Raw genomic sequence first — 15168 nt, 5'->3', positions numbered from 1 at the left:
TGTGATTTCACTTGTTAATTAGAACACAAGTCCAGGTGTTTCATAACTGAATTTAAAACCTCTTGCCAGGCATGGAGATCCTGTGAGGACAGAGGGCATTCTCGTCCAGAATTTCTCCCGGGTGAGTACCGCAGTTACCGGAAGCATCTGTAGGCAGCAGGGCCAGAGGAGAGTCGCCCCTCCTGCAGCTGCCAGGGGGATACACAGCAGCTGGACATCTTGCTGTTACCGAGGGCAGCTGCCAAAGGTTTAGGTTTAGCTTTCCACACCCACTGTACACAGCTGGGCAAGTCCAAATCCCTGAACTCCTTGTGCTTCTTAATTAGAAGCTATCACATTTTCCTTAAAAGTAATTCAAAGGCTTTTAAATTCTAAATTCTTCCTGTTCCTGAAATTCTTCTCCCACTCATACGGGCACAGAAACAGGAGACTGAACTCTGTGCTCTGCCTTCATCATGAATAAACTTCTCATCAGCAGAGCAGTATTTCAGCTACAGGGCTAGCTGTAATTCAGGTCACAATTTATATTTGTTTGTGCTGAAGATCAGATACTTAAAGCACAGAATTACAGACCGAGTGATTTTAATTTTCTTTCTTTGCAATATCAGATACTGTTCTCTCATTTCACACAATTCATGGAGGTATCAAAGAGGTTCCGTCATTGTTCGTCTGGGATGCAAAAAAAGAACACACTTTCTCTCCAGCAAAGGAACTGACAGGTAAAGCCATCCTGCTGTTTTAAGACTAACACAAAAAAATGCCTTGTAGCTTTTGAATGGTGAAATTTTAATGGTTTATGCTTGTCACAAGAGGGCAGTAAGTGAACATTAATTCTGGAGGGAGGTTTTTAAACAATACGTTTAAATTTATTTTTTTTTAATGAAAAAAATTAAATGAGACATTTAAGTACTGACTTAAATAGTTTCCCCAATTTTAAAATGCCACATTTTACTTGTCAGACATCTGTGTGCTGTAATTTGTGTTTACTGTGGGAAGCTAATCCACAAGCCTGCCCCTTCTTTTTTTTTTAACATCTTAGACAAACAAAAGATCTAACTGCTATTTCTTGCTTCTGTTATTTAATATAAGAATTATTATTAACGGTGTGACACCGTGAGCTGGGGTGAGATGCCCAGTGTCAGGTCAGGCCAGCAGAGAGAAATGGGGAAGAGCATTTTCCTGTGCTGGGGCTGGTGCCACCATCCCCCTGGTGATGAGCGGGTCTCGGCCGGGGGGTTGTGCCTGGGGGGTGCTTTCTGCAGATGGGGATCTCTGTGTAGGCATCAGCTCTGAAACCTGATGGCTGAAGGGTTAGGGATCTGAAACAAGGTAGGTTGTTAATGAAGCGGCAGATGGGCCTGGCCTGTTGCTGGGCAGTTGCCGCAGGAACCTGCAGTGCCCTTCTCTTGGTGGCCACGTTCCTTCTCCTGGGCACAGAAGCCTGGATACTGAGCTGTCATCAGGTCACTGCAGCAGACATTTACCCTAGGGCTAAAGCGGGTACTTGGTGTTCTTTCGATGCTGTTCCTGAGGACAGGTCCCTCTGAAGCCCAGAGAAGGGCCGTTCCCATTCACACCATATCAGAGGTCCTCAGTTGCCACCTCCCAAGCCGCGCAGCCACCAGATGCTGCGAGTGTCACATCTCAAACACCGCAGTGAAACTGGGGTGCCCTGACAAATAAACGTATTTAATTTACGTGTTGCAGATAAACCAAAAGAAGCCAAAACTGAACAAGATGAGGAATTTAGTCTGTGGATGCATCAGGTGCAGATCTTTTTCACAGCAAAGTTCTTTCCTGCCTACCAGCATGAAAAAGTGCTGAGGGAAAAAATAAAAGCCAATCGAGTACGGGATGTGGAATTGGCCGAGCTGAGAAGGATCAAGGATGATGAGCTGGCAAAGTGGGTGTTGTATCTTCTCTTGAAGTGCTGTTCTCTCTTCTACTAACAAACTACTGAAAATGAGACGTGTGTGTTAATAAAGTCGCGCAGCGCATTGTAAAGGGGAAATCAGCCTCACCCAGGTGTAATAACGGAATGTAACTCGTGTCACTGTCAGGTGTAACGGCTGCGGGCTGCCTGCAGGTCAGAGCTCGGTCCCTGGCACGGGAGCCCCCTCTGCACAAAGTTAAGACCTTGTTTTACATGCTCTGAGTTGTGCTTCCGTGCCCTGGGACAGTTCCTGCCACCCGTACTGTGACTAGAGCCTCAGTGCTCAGCCACTGTCTGTCTGCCCCTTCTGCAGTGGAGTGAATCTAAACTTTGTTCACACAGAGTTATTGCTGAAAGAGAAGCGGAAGAGGCAAAGAGGCAAGAAGCAGCTGCAGCAGAAAAACCCCTTGACTCCAGGAGTGGGGATTTTAAGGAGGTGGAGGAGCCCGTCGTGCAGGAAGAGGCACCCACTGTAGCACCCCCGCTCGTCACCAAGGCACCTACTGGCAAAAAGAGAAGGAAGAAATAAATCTTCTGAAGCTTCGTGTGCAGTAAGGTCTAAAATACAAGTGCAATTAACCAGCCAGGCTTGTGCATATGCTTTTGAGGGAACCTGTCTGCTCTCAGGAGGGAGAAGGGAGCATTTGCGTGAGTGTAACCCCTTACACAAAACCATTGCAGAAGTCAGTATTTGACTTGTACCTAAAAATTCCCTCAGTGCCCATACAAGACGTGGCATCTTGTCATGACATAAGTCCCAGTGAAATGGTTTCTGCTCAAAACATGATTTATTTGACTGAAATACTGCACATAAACACACATGTAAGAGGTGGACAAAGGCTGTAACTGGGGCTGAGGCAGGAGCTGCGGGAAGGGCTCAGCCCAGGGCAGGCTTTCTCCAGGGGCCCTTTGTTACCACCCAGTTTCACCCTTAGAAAATTAGCAGAAAGTGAGGATGATGTAAATGACCACAGGAAAACAAAAAGATGCCCTTGAAAGTGTAACAATTATTAGTTTTAATTTTGCCGTAAAATATTCACGTAACGATATCAGAATGGAATGGTACAGATGAATTCAGACTGGCTTTTAATTAGTTTGCACATAAACATTTTTAAAATCTAAAAATTTTTATGATCAGAGTTTACAGATTTTAGTAGAAATTTTGATTCTTACAAAGCAAGTATTGCTTTACTATTGTCATTATTCCAGTCAATAATATGACTAATAACTTTTCATGTTGAACAAGTGTCTGACATTGACTTCTTCAATAAATCAGCCCTTTGCAGATCAATCCAAGAAGAAAATATTGTTGAACTGTGTTGCACAAAGCTTCTTCACTTCTTCTGTAAAAAAGCAAAAATAAGATCTGTCACTGTCAGTATGGTATTTCACAGGAACCACGAGGATCATCAGTAAGAATATCATTTAACCCAAACAGAAGAAAATCTAGGAGTTTCTAATGTAGAAATACACTTAGTTTTGTTCTGGCTTCAGTACGAGAAAGGTGAGTCACCTCTGACCTTTCCCCCTCACTGGAAGAGGAGCTGTTTTCTGGGTGCCTGAAGTGTAAGTGGGGTGTTGAGTTTGCTGCTTGGAGAAGTATGAATGTGAGCGTGTTGCCTCCTATTAAAACAGAGAGCCCTAAAATTGCTGCAAGTGAGACTCCAACTGCCATTTCTCTTGGTCTGGTTAAGAGCAGTGTTAGGGAAGAGACAGCCCCGGAGCAAAGAGGGGACAGAGGTCCTGTGAGCGACCTCCTCTGGGTCACTGACAGACACAGCCCCGCTCACGTGGACACACATTCATCTCTCACCTGTAACACACTCCATTCGTTTCTCCTAAACTAAACTCACAGCTCTCCTTGTTATTTGAAGGAGGAAGAATGGCTAACTAATAATTAAGAATCTCTGCTGAGTATTGCTGCTGTTCTTGCGCAGCTGGGGGGAGGCAGACTGAAACCTCACCTCATCTATCATAGCTCAATCCCTCTCTAGATTTCTTGCGAGATGGATTTTATTACTTCTCCAGGGATGTACATTTTAGTGGTAACTGCATTTAAAGGTAATAGAAAACAATCCTTACCGTTAACTTCAATCAGATTTGCATTTTTTTGATTCAAGATGACATACAGTTCTCGCTGGTCAGACTTTTTCCCAACTACCCAGTAATCACTCATTGCCTTCACAATAATTTCCTCATCTTCGTCAACTCTGAAAGAAGTTTTAGAGAGTGAAGAGAGTGGCAGCATGTTCATTTTCAGCAGGTTTACCTGTAATCATTAGGACAGCAGGTGTGCTGGATGGCTGTGGCTGTGCACAGGGGCAGCCCCAGGGGAGTAGCCCCAAATGCGTCCCTCAGCCAAGCTCTGCAGAAAACCCCCACTTGGGTCTGGGGACACTTCACAGGATTCGGGTTTGCCACACAGTGACCCAATAAAAGGCAGCTGGAGCTTGTTATAGCTACTCTGAGCCTCCAAGGAGATCAGGTATTTTCTTGGATAGAGGCCCTGGCCCTTCTTTAAATTATTTTTTAAAATTGTTTTTTTGACTAGTTAAGCGTTACCTGGAGAAGTCACTGTTGATGTCACCGAGAATCTTCATGAGGTCAGGGTGGACAGACGCGAGCGACACGCTGGGTGTTTTCCTCATGTGGATGGTGCTTTTCTCTGCCAGGTTCATGTGATTGAAATAGATGAACTTAAACTGAGGCTCCTTCTCAGCCCTGGGGGATTTGAAAGAAAAAGAGTGACTTGTGAGCACTGACACGTTCTATAAACCACAGAGAAGGGCACTGAGCCAGCACAGAGCTTACACAGACATCCCAGAGTGGCCTGCCCACTGAAGAGATCAAGTTCGTTAAGACTTGTGGCATGAGCAAACATAATTTTAACACTTACCTTTTTTAAAAAAAAAAAAGGAACCAGTTTTCCCCTCTGCTACTGGTGAACAGCCTGGGGAGGCTGAAGGCCTCGTCCCACTTCCCAGAGGTATCTGCGTTTTTCTAATGAGGTTTGTCTCCGTCCCCAGTTGGTTTCCGCGCTGCCCTGTGCCCATCCAGTCTGGTTTGAAGGGATGCTGCCTCTAACTCGATTAATGAGTGACCCCCCATGCGTCTTTCTTTGTTACAACCAGGAGAGAGAACTCTCCCCCCCATTGGTGTGGGCCAACCAAGAGACTGCTGTCAAACCCCCACCTCCTCTGCGACTGAGCCAGCACAAAACCCCTCACGTAGAGCTGTGGTTTGGGTGAAAGTCACCCCAGACTCAGAGCAGCACAGCTGGTGCCTCTGTCCCTGCATCATTCAGTTGGGGAGATGATGCCACCAGGTGCCCCCACACGCAGCTGGACCCCCTGCTCCTGTCATGGCCCTCAGAGCCAAGGAACTGTATCTCTTGCAGGACACCACGGCATTAAACTTTAAAAGGGTTAATGCTGCCGAAGCCAGTCCCAGCTGACATTAAAACCCCCTGAGTTTAATGATTTAGTAGATTGGCACAATTTCAAGAACACCCTGTTCTGTACCGTGCGATTCTTCTGATTTGCCTAAGCTACCACTCAGTAAGTTCATTCACTCCCATCATTGGTTTAATTCCTCTTTTGCTGTCACAGGTGATGCTGTTCTTGCTCCCCAGCAAACACATCTGTCTACAAATGAACACAACTGGAGGGACAGCCAGCCATAGCTCTAAGTGAGGTATGTTTCCTAAACCATTAACATCCTTTCCCACTTGACATTTCCCCCCTCCAGTAGTTGCCCTAGTCCTGCAAACCAGAACAACCTGCTACACATGGCAACACTTCAAGCAGCAGCAATTCTCAAAAAAGTACCCAACTTTCCAGCTTGCACTGGAGCCAAATAACCCACTTACTGAAATCCCCAGCTCAAACTGTTAAACAAAAGTAGTTGTTGCATCCAGACCTTCCTTTTCCTTTTGGATTGGCAGGAGTGAGGAGTTCCATACCCCACCCAATGCCTTGTGTCCAAGACAGCCCTGGGACAGAGCTGGTGCCCTCAGTGTCCCTTTGATGTGAAAAATACAGCTCTTTTTTTTAACATTATACCACGTATCAGCAAGTCAAAGGAAATCAGCCCAAGGAAGGATGTGGGCACAAAGCCAGTGATATTTAAACTAAAACGTTCTATTAGCCCGAGGGCTATTTGTGAGTGTTGCTCAAGAGAAGTCAGGAAGTTAAGGGTTTGCAGGAACTGCTACTTCTCCACCACTCCGGGATGGTGCCAGAAGGCGACCGCCCCAGCTGGGGGGTTTGCCACCACTCTGTGTTTCTGCAGCTCAGGGAGCCCCAGGACTCGTCATCTCCATGGGTCCCCAGTTTCCCTTCACCCATAAAAGAAGCAAAACCTCCATGTTCCACCTCTTGTACCTGCCTGATCTGCAACTGAAAGTAGTGAAATCTACCTTAACATTGGCATTATTTTTTGTGCAAGGATTATGCACATGGAGGAAGGTGGTTTCCACAGCCACACAAACATTCATTCCTAAGTTAGTACCATGTATGTTGTTACTTCAGGGAGCACTAAATATGCAACAACAGGCACTTTATAAATGCTTAAGATGTGGAAAGGCAGATAACCATCGTCTGAAGTACCCAGTTAACCCAATGCTTTGAACGTTTGGGCTCACGTTACCATTATTTAAGCAGTTTGTTAAACCTCCTTTTTAGGTGGCTAATGAGGGATGGCGAGGGGAGCGGGGAGGTACGGACCCGGAGATCCTCCTGTTGATGTTGTACTGCTCACAGATGTCCGAGGCCAGCACCGTGAGCTGGGGCCCGACAATGCTGTCCAGTTTGCGGCAGAACTCCAGCGTGGGCGGGATGGAAGCTAGGGAGCAGAGAAGGGGAGAGGTGAGATTTTCCTCCAGGGAACAGTTCCTGTAGCTGTTTTCATCAAACATCAGTCCTGGGACACGTTTCTCTCTCAATTATACCCTTACGGACGATTGCCAAGGTGCATGGCAACCAAAATAGCATTTAGTCATTTCATTGTGCAAACTGAGTTACTTCTACACTGAAGACAAATCCAAAGACTGAGACAAGAGCACTCATGAAGAACAGGCTCAAATAACAAATTAACATGAGTATTTTTCAAGAGTCAAACAAGTTGCATGTGGTAGCATTTTGTGCTAATGAAGCGATGCTAACAGGTACTTACCATCAATCATAAAGCAGACAGCTGCGCTCATGGCCTGCGACAAAAAAGGTAAAGCAAAAAAACCATTTACAACAGGTTACCCCAACTTCCTCAAATAAATGACAATACTTCAGCGAGAGCATACAGAGTTGAACCAGTTAAATCAAAAACAAGAAAACAACCCAGTTTAAAGGTAATCACCAGGATAACCCCTCTGCAATCCTGCACAATGCAGGACAGCTGTGATTTTAACACTCAGCCCTGGTAGCAGGTTTTAAGTTGTAGGTTGGTAGCAGTTGTTTTAATACCTGCTCAACTTAGGTTGTAGGTAAAATTTGCTAAAAAGGCATTTCATGCAAGGATGTGTGTCTGCAAGAAACTTGCATTTCATTAAAAAAAAAAGATTAGTTTTTCGTTTTATTGATGAATGCTACATAAAGCCAGGTAAGAAACCACCTGAAGTACCTGAAGGGTGATATTTTTTCTTAACCAACAACTGTGTGTTTTGGGGAGAGCACAAGAGGGGGGGAAAAGGGTTTCGGGCATTACAGCTCCTAGCTGGAAACACCAGAGAGTTTTCTGTCTCTTTGCTTTAAACTGCTTGTATCAACACATCATTTATACAATTCTTTAGTGCTTCACATCATTGTTTCTCCATTGTATATAGATTCCTAATAAGAAAAATGTAATACCTTATAAACAATTAAATGAAGCTCTTCGTAAGTGTCATCAGTGTTAACAAATATTTTGGGGAAACGGCATTTTGCTTCCGGATCATTAAGATTTAAAGGTCCAGTAAGAAACCTAGAAATTAATTCCATAGGTCAGATGTGATGAATTCTTATATTTCAGTTTTTGCTATTTAACAGATGTTTTTGAAACTAGCAATGACCTGCGTGTGTGACTGTACCTGAATATGACACGTTTTCAGCCATCGAGATGGGCGGGGAGCCCGAGATACATTATCTCAGCACTTTCACATTTGCAAAGTATTATTTGCACCTGGAGCTCCAGAGTTACAGAACCAGCACGAGGAAGCCAGAGTAACGCCAAGGAAATAAACCGTGCAGATCAAAGAAACAGCAGCAAAACTCTTTCCACATTCAAGCTGTGACTCTCTCTAAAACCCCTTTTTTGTTGCTACTGGAAAAATACTCTTCTCTTGCTTTCCAGCAGCACATTTGAACTAGTTTTGTGTAGAACAGCAGTGTATCAGAAGCACCTAAACTTGGGGCGGGGGGAGGGACAAGGAGCACGTGCCAGCACCCTGATCCCAAAAGAATACCATAAATCAGGCAAGAACAATTATCATGATTAAAGAAATATGTCTAAACCCACAATTACTCAAAATAATGTTGCTTAACTGCTTAAGTACAGAATTGCCTGCTCTGACGTGCTGAGAATAAATCCACACCTTTGTCTGCAGTGCCTGGCTGAAAAGAAGTGACAGAAGCTCTTCCAAAATTTTTCATGCAGTACATTAAGAGCAGTGGGGAAGAAAAATAAATATGCAGTAATGTTAATGAAGCCTTCCCTCTTTTTTCCCCAGAGGTCAAGTTTTACACTGCGCCAACTACGGTGTGACCCTCCAGAATGAATCCTGGTTGGAATATGTCCTCAAAACACACGTTCTCCTCCCAAACATTCTGCCCTTGAGGAAGGCAGCAGCAGAGGGAGACAGCAAATAAGATTTACCTTCCATAGTGTTGCAGATTCCCTGGCATTTCAGCACGTATTGGAGAATCTCTTCCCGCTAGCTGAAGTGGAAAAGAATACACAAGAAAAAAGAACTTAGAGGTATTTTCTGTTACTTTTTTTGGGCTGTCTTTAAATCAAAGCAAAGCATTTGCAGAAGTTACCACTTGAAGATGTGCACTCTTTGTGTAACATGGAGGAGGTAAAGCTAAAGTATAGGAGATGCCGATGGAACAGGGCATTCTGATTTTGCATTTAGTAATTTTAAAACTCAGCTCATGGAGCTTTTTGATGTGGGGAGGGATAACCAACTCCACGTGGCCTTACAGGTTTAGCCATGAACTGAAGTGATTCATTCACAGCTCTGAGCACTCATTGGGTATCGCGTCAGTGAACTCCCTCTCGCCCTCCCACATTCAAATTCCCAGCACAGTTTACATTTTAGTGTCAGGGGCAAATGCCACTGAGTTTAGTAGAGTGCCCTGAAAGCAATAAATCTCAGAATTCCTAAAGTAAAATTTAGGAGGGGAGGAGAGACACTCCTCTTTGGCACTTTAGCCCTTAGTGGTACCAGATAAACGAAAAAAAAGGAAGAAAAAAGCCCAACCAAACCCAACCACAACATGCACGCCCGAGACCCAAAACCTCAACTCCTATACCTCAGGCTCCATGTGCCTTGGAAACAGAGATGTCGTCAGATATTTGTACAAAATTCTCATGTCATCTTGCTCCAGTCCACTCCTACAACAGGGAGAAAAAGCACCACGAGGTGTGTTTGTGCTGCAGTTCAGACCATGCGTTTTCTCCAACCAAAACTCAGGGAAAGCACATTCCGAACACGGGCAGCAGTTTCGATGTCCCAGTAGATTCATTCCGAGAACATTCATTTTAATAAAATGTTAGTTTATTTGCTAAACACAAAACACATATAAATTAGCTGTAAACCAGAATAGAAACAGAAACAAGATCTAAACAAAGGTGAGGTTTGCTATTCTTACGTCCATTTCTAAGTAGAATTCCTCACAACCACTACAACTCCCAGGTCCAGAAGCACACAAAGAGTGATCCTTTAATGAACCTTCTCTACTAAAAAGTCCTACTGAGGAACTTGTGTATAAGCAGAGCCTCTGTGCGATGGGAATGACAAGGACACGTCTCCAAATGCTACTCAGGCCAACTTGGACGTCACCAGTTAGCGGTGACGGTTTGGTACTGGTTAGAGGTTTTAGTCAAAGACCAATGCCTTTCTTACATATGACTCATCCTTCCATTCAATTTTCTCATTTTCATGCAACTCTCTCACTGTTGCAGAAGCTTTGCTGTTATGGCACTTATTTATAGACTGAGAAGACTCTTGTAAGAAGACACAAGAGAATTATTGAAGTACCTACCAGATCAGCTGGTCGTTGTAGAGAAATGCAGTATACTTGACTATGCTCAGGCTTTCTTCCATCCTATTAATAAATGACTGAATTTTCAAGTAAGTCATTTTATCCAGTGGAAAGAAGCTGATTCCACAGAACACATCCAGCAGATCACAAGACTGTAAATGCAGCGTCTGCAAGTACTAAGAGAATAATGACAGTTGGCTTTTAGAATTCAGAAAGTTTCCTGTGTGTAGATTTAAATGACAAATTTGAATCTAACCCCAGTAATCTACACAATCCCAAAAACCCCACCCCTTCCAATTCTGCTTGTACAACATACTCCTTCACGCGGGGACAGACTTTTTAGCAGGGCCTGTAGCGACAGGACAAGGGGTAAATGGCTTTAAACTAAAAAAAGGTATTTCACTGAATTTTTAGAGTTGGAAGGGACCATAGAGATCATCTAGTCCAACTCCCCTGCTAAAGCAGGACCACCCAGGCCTTGTCAGAGCATGTTACTCAGGACTGCATCCAGGCGGGTCTTGGAAATCTCCAAAGGTAGATTGAGACCAGATAGAAGGAAGACACTGTTTATGCTCAGCCTGTCTCACCAATGTTTAATTTCAGAACTAATTCCATAGAAGTATGAGCAGATAAATTCATTAGTTTTCAATGTGCAAGGGAAAAGATAATTTCTATTATTCTCTTTTTTAATAGACTGTAACCTTTAGCAAGAGATCTCAAACGCTCTGCTATGTGAAGGATGAGTTACCCGATGGCTCCCTCTGCAGCCATTTCATCTTGCCACAAACCCCAGTAAGTACAACACAGCTGAGCAGTGCAGCAGATCTGCCACACTTATCACCTAGGTCTCACTTCCTTTCAGAGTTTCCGTGCAGCCCAAGCCAGCCAGCAACATGCAGCCAATCCGTTCAGTAGGGTTTTGCCAGGACAACTTGCATGACCAAACTTTTCAAGTATTTCTAATTCCCCAGCGAAAGAGAGAAACAACTTTTTATTGGATTTCTTTCTGTTATACAAATCTATAGCGATTACTGTTTTATCTTCAGTAGGAACTTCAAAGTAAAACAACATTTTAAAAATAAAAATCCATTATTTCCTTTTTTGCCAAGCTCTATTTTTGAATTTAGTCTAGACAGAAGTATACATCAGCTAATCAAACAGGCACTTGTTATGCCTACAGTGGTCATTCTAAAGTCTGACAGTCTTACAAAAAACAAGCAAAGGCTGTCCCAAAATCCAATCGAACTGTGCTTTTGTTTATACTGTCACAATATTGTGTTATTTTAAAAGCCTGCCAAGAGAACAAGATTTTAAATGCCATGGTTATCAGATATCTATATTCTCATCTCTCCCACAAGAGAACTAGCTGCTGACAGCAGCCCTGTTTCCTTCTGTGCAAGCAAGAAAAATGAGGCAGACAGACACTTTTAAAGCACATCTTTTAAAGGCAACTTATGTGCCTGAAAAATAAGGTCTTACCCGATGGAAGAATTTCTCTAGTCTCTCAGTTAGAACTTTTACACCTCCATCTTCCATGGCTTTCAGGAACGTGCCATTGAAAAGCTAATAGTTAAAAGAGAATCAGTCAGTTGGATATTAATTTACAACAATTTCTTCTAACTCAGCCATGAATGTAACTAGATTACAACACAGCTCCTGTTTATCAGTATTTGGGCTCCACATAGATCCAAACATACCCCCTTTTTATTGAAAACATCTCTCAAATTTGCAGAGTATCTATGGCAGCAGTGGCAGAATTAGATGGAAAAGGAAAATAATTTCTCTACCATTAAAGAGTTTAGTTATCTCCATCACTTAAGTATCTTATGCTTTCGCTTTCTAAAAGCCGGATTGATGGCCTTTATCCAGTATTGTTCCTCCAAGAGATAATATCTAACACCATCAATATCAAATGCTTAGTGGTGGAACTGCCCATGAAAGAAGAAATGGTGACTTGACAGAAATTAGAAGGCTCTTATTTTTACAATAAGACAATGAACCAGCACAGGTAATTGCAGAAGGTGGATTTTTCTCTTTCATCAACACCATTAGAGCCTCAGGAAGAGCAGACAATAGTAGAGAGGAGAGCGTCAAAGCCCTGATGAGCTAGCCCATCCAGAGGTACCTGAGGATCTCATCCTCTGCCCACAAGTGTTAACTCTACCTTGTACATGCTGTAGCACTGCTGGAGCACCGAACTGTAAACCTTGTCCTGTAGAAAGGAGGGCAGGATATCAGTATAGGCAGAGGTGGAATTTCAAATATCTTGGTTGAGCTACACATAATGTTTTTGAAGAGCCAGCAAGCACACAAATTAGAAAAGTCAATCTCTGCAAAGTTCAATAGCATTTTCAATCAGCATCTGGAAACGTCTTTGTACTTAATAAGTAGTTTTCCAATAAAGGGAGTCCCCCCTTACCAAAAGTGCCTCATTAACTCACAAACAAGATACCAGTTACAAGTATTACCCTTCCCCAGAGCAGTTGTCAGTGAACATGAGCTTATTTTGGACCAATTTATGGAAAACTACTTTGTCCCTTTTCAATGTATGGAGATATACATATATAAAAATCAATTTGGCAGCAGTTCAAGAAGACTCAAACTAAGATATTTCTGGAGGAACTCTTAAAATACAAATGTAATGCATAAAAAAAAAAAGAAAAGGAAAAAGTTCAATATTACCAGTAATTCTTCTTCTTGATATTCGTAGACTGGCTTTCCATCTTTGTGTTTTTCTATTATGGGATTCCGTACAACCTAGGAAGTGGAAGAGGCTGGTATTAGACAATGCAGAATGCATTGAGAACATTGCGATACGATGCTTTAGAAATATGCACATCACATGCATAAGTACCATGACCATCCAGAAGTTTTCTTCAGGTTCATGGAAAAATTGTCTATTCTTCTGTGTATGCAGGGATTTTGCAGGTTTTGTTGGACTAAAGGTCCTGGAAAGAAAACATATATGTAGACAGAGATATTTATACACACAAGAAGAAAACACGTGATTGGGAAATTTAAAATATGGTGCTTGCGCTAACGCAATGAGCCGTGCAATCAGAGTCCATACCTTGTGAACTGTACTATAGCTTCGCATAGTCCCACGTTTCTAATTTTTTCATTCTTTTCTACTTCATTTGGGTGATAGAAGAGAATCTTCTTTTCTTCCTAAGATTTGAAAAAAGAATCAAAGCAAACACATTGTATATGGAATCAGAGTTTAAGAATACTGAGTTCATGGTCTGCTTGTTTTTTAACTTTAACCCCTAATTTCCTAAGCAGAATTTTATCTTGTACCTAAATGGGCTTCTGTAAGAACAGATAAAAGGCATATTTAAGCACACTTGAGCAGTCAGTCATCCCAAGATCTCTCAAAATGCTTTACAAAGTGAAGGCTATTGACATCACAGACCCATGTCCCTTGGCACCTGGTTCAAAGCAAGGCAAGCTGCAAAGCCAGACCAAAGGGTGGCTAGTATCAATAGCTCACATTGCCCAAGGACTTGTCCAGTCCAGTTTTGAATATCTCCAAAGATGTAGCTTCCACAACCTTTCTGGGCCCCATTCTGTTGTTTGACCACTTCACTGTGAACATTTTTTTTTCTTCTATCTCATCAGAATTTCCTTTGTTGGAGCTTCTTCCATTATCTCTCACCCCTTCACTTCTAGAAAAACCTGACTCCATCCTAGAATCATAGAGTGGTTTGGGTTGGAAGGGCCCTTAAAGATCATCTAGTTCCAACCCCCCTGCCATGGGCAGGGACACCTCCCACTAGAGCAGGTTGCTCAAAGCTCTTCTACAGCCACCGTGAAGACAGCCCTTGATCCCTTTCCACATTGCCTCTCCTTCAGGATGCACAAATCCAGCCACCTGAGGCTCTCCAGGTCCACCACGGGTTGTGGCCCCCAACCCACCCCACTCAAGACTTGCTGCAGTTTGTGGGCATTTCTCCTGTCCTGGGGAGCCCAGAAGGACACGGTGCCAGTCTCACCAGTGCTGAGGGAGGGGAGCAATCCCTTCCCTGGGCTGGCTCATGTGTCCCGGCACACAGACCCGAACACTCCTGATTCCACTGGCACGAGGGCAGGCGCGATTCACCAGTGACCCACTGGGCACGAGGGCTCCCGGGCCTGTCTCGCCAGGCTGCTGCCCAACCAGCCCCCAGCGCCTCACGGGGCACGGGATGGGGCCTTCGCCTCTGCTGGGCTCCATGAGGTCTCTGTGCTCCCGGGGGTCCCCCCGGATAGCAGCCCTGCTCCTGTCACAGCCCCCCAGGCTGGAGGAGGGGACGCTCCAGCCCATCACCCCGGTCACCACCGAGCGCCTGAGGAAAACTGCCCTGTGCGAAACCGGTACCACCGATTACCAGGTGAGCCATCCCACCTGCTCTTACCCCAACACAGACTACAGCTTCTTGATTTTACTTAGCAAAGATCACTATAGCAAGAAAATACTAGCAATAACCCAGATTGAACTAAGTTAAGCATTAAGCTTTCTACCACGTTGTATCTACCCGCAGAAAACTCTTTTCAGAAGAAGTTCCCGCACCGGTAACAGACAGCGGGGAACAGGCCGGCCCCCCACTACGGCGCCTCAGGCCCCGCTGCCGAGGGCGCCCTGGGGCCGTTCTGCGGCAGCGGCTGTGGCGGCCCCCCCCGCAGGCGCACGGTACCGCCCGATACCCGCCGCCCGCCCTGCTCCGGCCCGGGGAGGAGCGGCAGGGCCCACACAGCCGCCCCGGGCCCCGCGGCACCCCAGGCCGGCTCGGAGCGCTCCCCCCGCAGCCCCCGCCGGTACCTCTCCCTCTTTGGGCCCTAGCTTGGGGTTGTAGATGAAGAAACTGAGCAGGGTCGGAGCGAGCTGTTTCTCCTGGCCGGCTGCCCCCGCCGCCGCCATGCCGAGCCTGAAGCGAGCGCGCCTGGGGCCGGCCGCCGCCACACACCATCGGGAGCCGCCCGGCCCTCCGCCGGCGCCGGCCCCTCCGCGCTTCCGCCTTC

The 15168-nt window shown here is 44.8% G+C and overlaps 2 protein-coding genes and 1 long non-coding RNA gene across 7 annotated transcripts in view; 2 read left to right on the top strand and 1 right to left on the bottom strand.

The window, feature by feature from the left end:
• LOC106893436 (radial spoke head 10 homolog B2-like) overlaps positions 1 to 3081 on the top strand; it is a 16207-nt gene extending 13126 nt beyond the window's left edge. For 4 of the 5 annotated variants that reach the window (XM_014951403.1, XM_014951404.1, XM_014951400.1 and 1 more), the window contains exons 18-21: positions 70 to 121; positions 609 to 719; positions 1708 to 1903; positions 2276 to 3081. In XM_014951403.1, the coding sequence (XP_014806889.1) occupies positions 70 to 121; positions 609 to 719; positions 1708 to 1903; positions 2276 to 2462 (546 nt within the window). In that variant the 3' untranslated portion in view covers positions 2463 to 3081. The remainder of the gene's footprint in view (positions 1 to 69; positions 122 to 608; positions 720 to 1707; positions 1904 to 2275) is intronic. The other variant, XM_014951405.1, reaches the window with a different exon arrangement.
• CCZ1 (CCZ1 homolog, vacuolar protein trafficking and biogenesis associated) lies at positions 2937 to 15168 on the bottom strand. The gene is made up of 15 exons (XM_014951406.1): positions 14969 to 15168; positions 13241 to 13338; positions 13025 to 13118; positions 12853 to 12927; positions 12335 to 12382; positions 11650 to 11733; positions 10171 to 10346; positions 9439 to 9520; positions 8780 to 8841; positions 7777 to 7888; positions 7106 to 7139; positions 6658 to 6775; positions 4496 to 4654; positions 4016 to 4143; positions 2937 to 3276 (listed from the first exon to the last, which is right to left on the bottom strand). The coding sequence occupies exons 1-15, from the start codon at positions 15065 to 15067 to the stop codon at positions 3221 to 3223; spliced, it is 1425 nt and encodes a 474-aa protein (XP_014806892.1). The 5' UTR covers positions 15068 to 15168; the 3' UTR covers positions 2937 to 3220.
• Positions 5349 to 8851, top strand: LOC106893438. The gene is made up of 3 exons (XR_001413073.1): positions 5349 to 5626; positions 6616 to 6798; positions 8634 to 8851. It is a non-coding gene; the product is annotated as an uncharacterized LOC106893438 (long non-coding RNA).

This window comes from Calidris pugnax, unplaced genomic scaffold (genome assembly GCF_001431845.1).
Source record: "Calidris pugnax isolate Ruff unplaced genomic scaffold, ASM143184v1 scaffold198, whole genome shotgun sequence".
In the NCBI taxonomy this organism is placed as follows: Eukaryota; Metazoa; Chordata; class Aves; order Charadriiformes; family Scolopacidae; genus Calidris; species Calidris pugnax.
Note: the sequence above shows the minus strand (reverse complement) of the source record. Positions and strands in the feature narration are given on the sequence as shown.

What these genes read in the sequence shown, in the direction of transcription:
- CCZ1 (XM_014951406.1), bottom strand. Translation starts at nt 15,067, where the DNA reads ATGGCGGCGGCGGGGGCAGCCGGCCAGGAGAAACAGCTCGCTCCGACC. An exon ending in TAGGGCCCAAAGAGGGAGAG is followed by an intron (nt 13,339 to 14,968) that starts GTACCGGCGGGG and finishes TTCAAATCTTAG; the next exon opens with GAAGAAAAGAAGATTCTCTT. An exon ending in GCTATAGTACAGTTCACAAG is followed by an intron (nt 13,119 to 13,240) that starts GTATGGACTCTG and finishes TTTTCTTTCCAG; the next exon opens with GACCTTTAGTCCAACAAAAC.